Source organism: Panthera onca, chromosome D1 (assembly GCF_046562875.1).
Source record: "Panthera onca isolate mPanOnc1 chromosome D1, mPanOnc1 haplotype 2, whole genome shotgun sequence".
Classification (NCBI taxonomy): Eukaryota; Metazoa; Chordata; class Mammalia; order Carnivora; family Felidae; genus Panthera; species Panthera onca.
In genome coordinates this window covers 89,025,404-89,036,793 of record NC_138348.1, presented here as the reverse complement: position 1 = coordinate 89,036,793, position 11,390 = coordinate 89,025,404, and the positions used below count along the sequence as shown (strand labels likewise).

Below are 11,390 nucleotides of genomic sequence, written 5' to 3'. Positions count from 1 at the left end.
CCTACAGATATTGATTGGTTGGAACAGACTCGGAGGTTAGGAGCCCAGCAGGAAGAAGGCAAGCCCCCCAGTAAGCACGTGTCCTCGCGGCTCTCCGAACGCTCAGCGCCTCGAGGGAACCGGGAACCAAAGCCGCGCGGCCGGGAGCGGCCGGCGATGAGCCGCCGCGAGTGGGGCTGACGGCACGAGGGCCCGCAGGCACCGCGGGATCGTGCTGCGCTGGCTCTTCCGGCGGCGAAAACGGTTTAAAACCTTTTGCTAAAACTTAAAAAAAAAAAAAAAAAAAAAAAGAACGCACGCCTTTGGGGGATTACTTTTTATTTTTACAATTCATTATTGGGATAACGGTCGGGGCAAGGGTCATTTACGGTTTGGGATCTCGTGGGGGGCGGTCAGGTTTGCGGCTCCGCTGGGGGCAAGCGCGTGGAGGGAACTCGAGGGAGCGCCGAGGGTCCTTGGGAAACCGGGTATAAGGACCCGCGGGTCGTCGGGGCGCCGGCCCTGGGGCCCGCAGCCTCGGGAGCCTCAGCAAGGACTCGACTTCTTCCTAGCGGGAGAACTAGGCGCGCCTGCCCGCCCCCCGCCCCGGGTGGCGGGTGGAGAGTACCGGACCTCCAAGGAGGCGCGCGGGGTCGCGTCCCGGAGGAGCGGCCGAGGCCCGGCCCGCGGGCGGGGGCGGCGCGCGCTCCCCGCACGGCGCGCACACCCGCGCGCGCACCCTCGGCACACACACCTGGAGCTCGTCCCAGGAGGGGGGCGGGGTGGAGAGCCAAAGCGAGTGTCTTAAAATAGAGAGGCTGGCAGAGGAGCGCGAGACGCCGCGAGGCGGGAGGAGGCGAGCGAGAGAGGCGGGCTCGAGGCGTGCAGGTCCGCGGCCGGCTCGCACGGGCGGACTGGGTGGGGTGGGCGCCGACGCCCCTCGGCGGCCGGCCCTCGGCGCGGCTCCGCACCAGGCCCCGCAGGAAGCGCGCGCTGATTGACAGATGCGCTGTCCCAAAAAGGCTCGGCGAAGATGCTGATCTAGACGCGCGGCCGGCGCGCCCGGTGCCCGCTCCCCTCCGCGCGCCTCCCGAGCCCGCCGCCTCCCCGGCGGCCGAGGAGCCGGGCTGAGGTCCCCGCCGGCGCGCCAGCCCCCGCGGCCCCGGCCGGCCGGCGCTCTCCCCGGCTCACCATGCACTGCCACGCGGAGCTGAGGCTGAGCTCGCCCGGCCAACTCAAAGCAGCCAGGCGGCGCTACAAGACTTTCATGATCGACGAGATCCTTTCCAAGGAGACCTGCGACTACTTTGAGAAACTTTCCCTCTACTCCGTGTGCCCGTCGCTGGTCGTGCGACCCAAGCCCCTGCATTCCTGTACCGGTAAGACGCGCCGCCGCAGAGCGGGGATGGTGGTGGTTAGTGGGGTGCGGTAGCTTTCGCGCCGTTGTCGGGAGCTTTCCCGCTTCCGATCTCCCGCGGGAGGGCGAAAGGAAGGGTCGCGGGGATTCTTCTGTTGTGCGCCGGCCCGGGGTGGGGGGCTAGACTAGGCAGCGGCGGGCATCGCACAGGCGTCCGCGACCTGGGAAGGGCCGGGCAAGGTGTCGATCGCGAGCTTGGAAGTGGAGTGGAGGTAGCGGCCCCCTAGGAGCGGCCGCTACTGCAGCGCGGGCGATCCTGCCCGCGGGAGAAAAGCTACCCCCTTTCCAGCGCCGCTGTGGTTTTCGGCCGGAAAGTTCAAACACTTGACCCGGTTCAACGCCTGAATCGTTGTTTCAGGACGTGGTGTTGCGGCTCGCCTCGAGTTAACTTGTCCAATCTCCTCTTGTCTCCCCTGGGAGTTTTACAAGTTAATCAGTATCCTGAGGTTCTCCACAAGATCCAGAAATCCTTGAACTTCACTTAAAAGGATCTCCCTCTGTGGCGGTAGTTCTGGAAGACGTCGCGTTGTGGTGCATGCAAGCTGAGGAGGTCACCTCTTTTTGTTTTAAGTGACTAAGAAAACAACAGGCATAAAAATAAAAACATTCTTCACGTCTGGTTTCCTCTATCCACAAGAGCTAACTCAGGCCAATAGGAAAGATAACATTTAATAAATACATTGAAAAAGTCGTAGGTTTGTGTGGAAAGTAAGTCGAAAGGCATTTTTGAAGCTTTGAGTGCATTAAGAGAAGCTCCAAGTTTCAAAGTGCACCCTGGCATTCGAAGGATTTAGGCTGTCGAAATGCAGGCATAGAAAAAAAAAAAAAAGTTGAAGCAACTTTTATAAAAAAATAAGTTATCAGCTGTGGTTTCAACTGAAGGTAAAAATTTAGTATTTCCCAACGAAAAGGAACTTTGAGTTTATGTTTGTGGCATGGGTGCCATGAAATAATTTAGTTATATTGAAAAAGTAAAGCGAAGAGCTAGCAGCGTTTTTATTTAATTATTATTATTATTATTGCTGGCAGTGTTTTCAAAAGACTTTTTTTTTTTTTTTTTTTTTTTTAACTTTCAGGCCTGAAGCTTCTAGTACATAGTTCTTGGAATCCTTAGTTTCTTGGATTGTCCCTTTAGGACAGTCAGTATGTGTGTAAATACATACAGCAAAGTTATTTCAAAAGCAAGTTGTTCCTACATGTATTTGGTTCTAAGATGAATACTATATTCAGTTATACCTTCGTAAAATAAATTTTATCTGTAAGGTGGGATTAGGCCTGATAGGCCATCACAAGACTTGCAATCCTGAATTTTAAGAACCAAGAAGCATATGAGACAAGAAACAACTAAGACACTTTAGGAACAAGGTAGATATCCTTGATGTGTATATTTTTACATTTATGCGTCTGCCATGTACAAACCCTCGAATGAATAGACTACATATATATTGGGTAGGGGAGGTAGGCTGAATCTTGTAATGAGCATAAATTATCATTTGCTATAATAACTCAGACACCTTTGAGGAAAAATAAGATTTAATCACAAATTTCAATGCACCCTGCTAAGACATTGCCCTCCTGCAGGACCCTAGGACAAAACAGAACAAATCTGAACACCTAGGTGTGACACAGGGCCGGCACAATTTTTAGCAACTTTCTGCTGTGTATTGTCCTGAAGGCAGTTTTCCTGGCTTTTAGCAGTCACAGAATTGGATCATAGTAATAACATGCTAAAAAAAAAAAAAAAAAGAAAAAAAAGAATAAATTGCTCAGAAAACAGAGGTCCAGTCATTAATACGGGCTGAGTAAGTTCTGTATTTCACTAAACCTTGTATGGGAAATCAGTCGGAAGGAAGTAAGTTGATTCATATGTAGTTTTGAGACTGTTAAGGGTGAATTGTACATATATCACGAGCTGAAAGTTTTGCTTAGCCTTGTGCTTTTGAAGTTCATTGATGGTTTGTATGAAAGGATGGTTGTTGGTAATGGTTTTCTTGCCCTATCATTTCAGTGTTTACTTTCTTTAGATTGTTCTTTTGAAAAGGTCATGATTTTGCTCTCGTTGAGATTTAAAATATAGAAACTGGGATTTGCCAGTGGAATTAAGCCCATAAAAACTGGCTACAATAGTCCATACTTTCGGATCATAAGCCTTTAGTGGGTTTACAATTACAGTTAAAGCCTTACGTGTATTAGATCATGGGAATCCCATTAGTGACTTCTCAAGGGTTTTGCAAATACCACACTTTCAAAGCATTTTTGTTGTTTTTAACAGTTATGTTCAAGATCAAAAATCTTAGACTGGATAAACTTAATCTTTTTTTATTAATTAAAAAACTGGCAATAAGTTGCTGGCATTCATCATACAACTATATATGTAAATATACATTTGCTGGATAAAGATAATTATTTAGCACTTTTCATAGAACTGATGTATAAAAAGTTCAAATCAAGTGAAAGGCACAAATTGGAATTAAAATTACTGAACTTTCTCATCGTTTGGTTTGCTGTTCTTAAGATTTAAATAACTACCAGAAGTGAACCTTGCCTGGTAAGATAATGAAGTAAGAATAAAAAAAAGTTACCACCCTGCACAATAAGTATATAAAATTGGGGTGGAACAAAAGTCACAGCATTTAAAAAGCCTCTACATAATTAAGTAGTCCTTGTTGTTTAGATTTAGTAATCCAGATGCCAATTTATGGTACTGAATCTCCTCAGGCAGAGGAACATGTATTCAAGTAAACTGAGAAATGGAAACATTTTTCATCAGGCAGATCATCACCTGACAGTCATTTATTATTCGACACTCTAACCTTGATGGAATACTCACCTCCAAAAAAATTGTTGTTTGTTTTAACAGGCCTTTTCTTATTACAAATGCAGTAATTTTAGGCTTAGGAGGCTGTCTCTAAATTTACTGAAGTTTCCCAAGAGATGTTCTACATCACAAAATAGGCAGGGAGGACGGGAATCCTGTCCTTTGAGGCCAAGCTAAAGGAACATTTGTCATTAAATTTAAAATAAAATTAAAAAAAAAAAGAAAAAACCAACTAAGCCCAAAGAGAGCCTCCATTTGAAAAAAAAAAAAAAAAAGTTTGTTATTCAGACCATCTATGAGGGGTGAAATATGTTTGGAATTTATTTAGTGTGTAACGTGTTTTGTTTGTTTTGTGTTGTTTTGTTTAAATCTGGTAACAGCAATCCCCAATTAGAATGGGAATATACTGCCGTTTAGAAATCCGTTAACATTCTCTCATACGTGTTAGAACATTGACAGATTAAAAACCAAAACTGAGGTGCAGTTGAGGATGTCATAAATACTATTAACTCTTGAGTACATTATTTCACCTTTTTGGTTGTGATTAACGTTTCTTGGGGGGAAGAGTAGCTTGGAGAAATCTGGTTCCTCAGGCTGGAATCCATTGCAAAGATACTGGCAGAGTCGTTTTTGAAGGCTCTTTCAGTTTGACCTTTAGAAACAGGCGGTTTCTAAATTTGAGGATTGTTTGGAAACGATGAATAGCCTGCTTCACAAAAACGAGGATACAATTTATCCTACGGGTTTTCATGGGGATGCCGAGAAACCAACCTACTGTGCTAATTACTTAGAGTTTTATTATAATTGCTTATGCTTATAACCTAGAATTGCCCTAGACTTGCACATGCACATTTTGGGGGAAAGGTGAATTGTAGATATTTGGGACATTTTCAGCCTGTGACCAGCACAGGGCTTTTTTAAATAATCCACCAAAACCTATAGGCTAATTCCTTTCTCCTTCTCCGGTGGAATGGTTCTGTTGGATTTCCCGGTGACCTTCGGTGGCCAGTCGTGTCGAGCTGACTGTTGCGGTTACAGAGCTGGAAGGGATCACAGAGGTCACAGTTAGAATCTAATCTAATCTCCCCAGTTAGAATATAGTTTTTTTTTGTGAAGTGCTGGGGTCACATCAGTGCTTAGACACTTTCAGTCCACACTGGGCACTGCTGCCCTTCTTGTTAGGGGACTCAGAAATCGAGAAGACTTTTCCAATTTGGTTTCACACCCGGGATAAATCCGTGTCCTCACACCCAAGGGACAGTCAACCAGCCAATTAAAAGGGGCATTTGGGGAGGGTGTTTATCTTAAGAGATGGCATTGAGAACATTTTATCCTTTGGTGGGTCCAAGAGAAACAAGTTCTTTCGGGTGGTGTCCTTGGGTTCATTTTGATCACAAAGATTCGGTGTCATCCCAGTGAAAAATGAAATGAGGTGGGGACATGTGTAATGACTTCTTTGGGAGTTGGACAGCCAGCTATTGCTTTGTGGAGTTGGCTCCCGTGATTCCCCAAATCTCAGCTTGGTCTGTTAGTCTAAGACTAAAACCCACAGGATCTTGGGAACCTGAGCATTGAGGACTGAAATGTTAATGGAAAAATGTAAACTGGGGTTTGGGAGAATGATCATTATCACCAAGCATTTGCATTTCTGCCAGAGGCAAATAGGCTTTTATTAGCAATTACTTATAACTGCTTCTCCTGTTCCCATTCTAAGGGTAAATAAAATGAGGGGTGCACAGGATATAGGACTCATCCAGGGTCAGAATATATTTGGAGCTGCGCTCTTCTGGGATCCTCAGCTGTTGTCTCATTTACTCCTTAAATTTTGTAACTCCTTTGTTAAACAGGGAGGCTCAGGGGACCCTTCGGAGTCAGTTTGAACTAGTGAATAGAGTTTATTAGCAGCTTCTTCTCCAGTTCTGATTTTCCTAATAACCCATGGGAGAATGTATAGTTCACATGTTAAAATGCCTCTCCAAATGTCTACAGTCTTTTGTATCATTTAATTTAATAATTTCATTCTACAGATATTTATACTTGCTTGGTGATGGCCCTGTTATTGAGTCCTTGTGTTTAAGTTTATTGTAAATCTTGACTCACAGTTGGGATACTTTAAACATTCCTCTAAACTACCTGTAGACCCACTACTGAGCCCTTCTTTGTTCTTCTCTAGAACATATGATGGGCAGTTTGGAATTGGGATAGGGGAACATTATGACAATTTAATATTTTTGCTTACCATGTAGAATTTTGTCTTTGAACTCCACCTAAAGGGTGTTATCACCAACCGAACTATCATATTAATCCCGTTAAATACAACCAAAATGAAATGGTGTAGACAGTAACTCCTTAATGAAGCCAGTCTACTCAAGTTCTTGTTGGTTGTACCTCTCTCGACTAAAACTGCATTTGGATACAAGCGTGGACTGCATAAAGTTGCTAGTTTTATTTAACCTACCTAGGGAATCTAAGTGAAAAGATTGTTAGCTTGAATATATCTATCCCAAGAATCTATAGGAAAGCAGTAAGGATTATAAAAGCTTGTTTAAATTGTAAGGAGAGATTAAAATGAAAAAAAAAAAAAAAAGAAAAGGGAAGGAGTAGGGAAAAAGTAAAAGAGCGGGTTTCCCTAGAACTCCTGACACTTCTCCATTCAGCCTTGCACGAAGCCCCTGTCCTTCAGCATGACCTCCCCCCCACCCCCCAGCAGAACTCATGGGGCTTCTGAGATACCTGTCGGTGCATGGATAGTAAATGGCTAAAGTTGATTTTGCTTCCATACGTGCCGGACCCCTTAAAACGAGCCACCCGGAGTCTGGGCCCTGCCCAGCATTCAGCATTCACTGAGGGGAGACTGAAAAAATGTCAAGCCAAAAGCATTTTTAGGTGTCATGTGCATGTTGTTTTGCAGTCTGGGAGGAACAGAGATGAAAAGCTTAGGTAGGCCATTCGATCTGAGTCTCCCTCATCTGTACTAATCCTGTGAACTTTGGTGGGTGTCCCAGAACCTGCCCCGCCAGTGTGCGGGCTGCGTGAATCCAGCTCCAAATTGAAGTTAACCCAGGGCCTGTGGCCGAACCCGCTGATGAACTTTTCAGTGGAATGTGGGACCAGAGGATTGGAACAGAGGGGCTGTAGGGATTGGGTTGAGATGTACAGATTTAAACCTCCTTTGACATCATTCTTTGGGGAATGCTGGTTTACACCGCGGCTCATGGAGCTGGTGCTTTCAGTGTGGCACCAGAGATGAACCCCACGTTCACAGCTGGATCAGCCTCTTCACCGAGGGCTGCCCAGAGCCTACGGGTGTTCCGAACTGTCAGGAACCATGCCTGTAAGTGGCCCACTTCCCTCGGAAGCAGCATGACAAAGTGGGAAAAAGAGAGGGACTGTGGCTATTCGGGTGAAGGCCCTTGACGCATGTGACAAGCCCTTCTCGGCTGCCTCTCTGGTGCCTGTCTCTGCGTTAGCTGCCTGTGAGATTGGAGTGGTTATTTCTTCCTCTACAGCACAGTTGACGGGATTAAAATTGACATCAGAATGTATTAATAATGGGGTTCAATTCAGAACCTTGTATAAACTTGGTGATATTAACAAAACAAACGGTTCCAGAATGAGAAGTTTTTGTTTGTTTGTTTGTTTGTTTGTTTGTTTGTTTTTAACCAGAAAACCTTTGCAAACTCTCAGGATTTAATTTATTTTAGCTTAATAGCAGTTAGAAAAAAAAAAGTCTTGTGAAAATGAATGCTCTAAATAAAAACACAGTTAATTTTCCATTACAGTGTCTAATTACTCATCATCACCAGGGCATTTTTATATGGCAATTTAACTTCTCGAAAGTGGAAACTTGGCATACGTTTAAGGAAGAAAGCAGTGCTCCTAGATAGGTATCAGAAGATGGTCTAATTATGTTTGGGCTAGAGTTGACTCTTACACATGACTGCCCTGGAGGAGATGCGGGGGGGTGGGGGCGGGGGGGTGGGTAGAGGGCCTCACTTTAGTCGCAAAAGAAAGTCTCTGGTTTCTTTAGTGCCAGTTGAAACTGAATACGGAGGGAGATAATTCTGAACGTTAGATGATGTGCAAGTACATCTGAAAAGGGACCCTGCCAGTCACCAGCTGAAGCTGATGTCAGGACTACTTGATAGGCCTGGAGAACAGCTATATATGCTTTCTGACTCCACTGGCAGAGTTCATAAAGATGAACATGGCCTTTCTCCAAGGAAAGGTCAAGATACGACTGAATAGAAGCCAATCTGGGAGGATCTCACCATGAAACTAAATACATTAAGAGTTCAAGCAGACAGGCTTACGTGATTCCTTTTTACTGCATCCTTCTAGCTTACCAGCACGTCCTTAGCAGCATGTTCCTCTTGATATTGGGGATAGATAAACATTTTCACAATGTGCATTGAAAAGGATTGCCTGCCGCCTCGGCGATGTCGGTGTCACTATTTAAAAAAAACAACAACAAAAACCCTTAGGTGCGATCAGTGATATGATGACGGTCCTTTGGCTTTTCTTATTCAAGGATCGCTTATGAAGTGTGGGAAAATGGAATGGTCTTGGGCTTGGTGCAGTCTCATGAAGTCGTGGCTGTATTTCCACCCCAGGAATACCCGGCGAGTTCCTGATACTGATGAACCTGCCAGCCTCCACCACCCACTTCCCTCTCCTCAGAGTTCTTTTCATTCTGTAACATAACCTTTGTTGAAATTCAGGATTATGGTCATTTCACAGACCGGAGCACAGCTGCTTATAGACTGAAGGAAGTTCAAGGTAGATGTTTAGTTTAAGCAATATCTATAGGAAGCGACTTTGTACATTTAACTCATGGTAACTTACAAAGAACAGAGTCCTCATTTTATCTCTTCTGTGGTGGGGAAATAGCTTGGGCACAGAGAGTTGCCCAGACTCCTCTTCCGGAATCCTGCTTTATTTATCCCAAAGGCAGCTATAAACTTGAGATATGTTAGAAATACACTGAACCTTCTTATTCACATTCATAACAGTCATAGAAAGAGTGACTGGTTTTTTTGAATGCCTAACGTGTAATAAGCATGGGACTGAGTGCTCTATGATCAGCTTCAGATCATCTCTAAGACGTAGGTGTTACTATCGCCACTTTACCAATGGAAAGCCGAGAAGTAATTTTCCCAAAGTCACAGGACACAGAAAGATCTCTTACAAAGCAATGAGAAAAAGGGCAGGTAGAAAAATTCGCCGTTCATAGAAATGAGTATCCACATGGTAAAGATGAAAGGATGTTCTGCCTCACTGTTAATCAGGAGAACACACATTAAAATGAGATACCATTTCACACCCATCAGATAGGTGGAAATCAAAGAATCTGACTCTATTGATCAATGACAGCGATAGACATTCTCATACACTGGTGGTGGTGGGAATGTTTTTTCTGTACGATTCCTTCGGAGAGCAGTGTAGCAATACCCGTAAAGCTACAGATACACATGTACCTTCCAGCCCCCGCTCCCCCTCTGGGCTGATGCCTTGTATGTGTGCAGAGGGACACCTGTTTAAGACTGGTCATTTTTGTGTTGTTTGTGATAGTGACAAATCTAAATCAAACTGCCCTTCAGAAGGAAAAAGGATAAAAGTACGTGTGCTCCCTTTAAGCAGTGAAATTCTATACAACGAAAATGAATGGACCAGATCTATTTGTATGAATATGGATAAGTTTTAGAAATACAGTGTTGAGAAAAAAACAAATTGTAGATTGATACCTACAGCCTGATACCATTTATATGCTGCTTGAAAACATGCAGACTGATACATATTGTTGAGGGAGGCAAAGGTATGGGATTAGGAAGGCCACCCACAGGTTTTTATTGTCCTATGTCATAGTTTATTAAGGAAAAGAAAAGGCCTAATGTAAAATATGGCCAAACATCGAGATTTAACACAGCTTGGTCGTGGGTATACAGATGTTCATTACATTATTCTTTTCTGTGTGTTTGAAATTTTTCGTAATATAAACATTGAAAAATGATAGTATGGGAGACCCTAGATGTCCATGAAACTCTTAATCTTGTGGACCTTTTGATAGCTTTCTTAATAGCTTTTCTGCCCTGAAACAGGGGAAGCTTTTAAATGCAGACCTTGTTGTACGCAGTCTCACAGTGGGGAAATAAAAACACTTTATAATTAGATACATGTGTACAACTCTCACTAAAACAACCACTGTAGCTTCTGTAATTGGCTTTTGGATCTCACTTAACCTCCCCTGGCTGGATGGGGGTACTATTATCACCAGGATAGCTGCCGTTTCCCCAAGTAATACTTTGGCATATGAGTAAGCGCTCTCTGAGCTGGGCACTAGGACTAGGAGGTGATTGCTCCAAGAAGTGTTTGTTTTAGATATACATCCATAATCATGCAAGCAAGAGTCATTAGGGTTTTTTTTCTCTTCTTAGTGATGTTTAAAATCACAATAACTTTTTTTTTTTTTTTTGTATCTTGCATTTGTATGTATTTGCTGATACGATATGCCACCCTTGGCTTTTGAGCAAGGTTTGTCCATTGCTAGTGACAATTTAACTTCAAAACAATTGTCTGGGGATAGCTGTGAATACCAAAGAATCTAAATTAAAATGTAGCTTATTAGAGGGAAGAATGATGTCGGTATTGCCATATGAAATGACCGAGTGCTCCTTATATTTTGGAGCTGTGATTTTATTTTTTATTTTTATTTTTTAAAGTTTATTTATTTATTTGGACAGAGAGAGAGAGAGCAAGTGAGCATGGGGAGGGGCAGATAAAGAGGGGAGACAGAGAATCCTAAGCAGGCCCTGCACTGTCAGCACAGAGCCCAACGTGAGGCTCGAACCCATGCACCATGAGATCATGACCTGAGCTGAAATCAAGAGCTGGACGCCCAGCCAACTGAACCACCCAAGCACCCTGGACCCATGATTTGATTTTAAAACTTTGGTATGTGGTATCAAGTCTTGTTAAGAAGGGATGAGAACTGTTACCATGGAAATCACATAGATAGCTGTGTGTTAGGAATAATAAATGGCCATCCTGTGGTTTGGAGAAGTTAACCTAGACCATATTACTCTACAGTGACAACTGTGGTGGCAGGTGCTTTGCTCAGCCTGTCTTAACATCCAAGACCTTTTTTCTTTTCTCTGCAAAATAGTTCCAATTTAGAAA

The 11,390-nt window shown here is 44.0% G+C and overlaps 1 protein-coding gene across 1 annotated transcript in view; it reads left to right on the top strand.

The window, feature by feature from the left end:
• The first annotated feature begins 756 nt into the window (after window positions 1-756).
• Window positions 757-11,390, top strand: part of BARX2 (BARX homeobox 2) — a 76,373-nt gene continuing 65,739 nt past the window's right edge. The window contains exon 1 of the mRNA XM_060605232.3: window positions 757-1,358. Within this exon, the coding sequence (XP_060461215.1) occupies window positions 1,172-1,358 (187 nt within the window). The 5' untranslated portion in view covers window positions 757-1,171. The remainder of the gene's footprint in view (window positions 1,359-11,390) is intronic.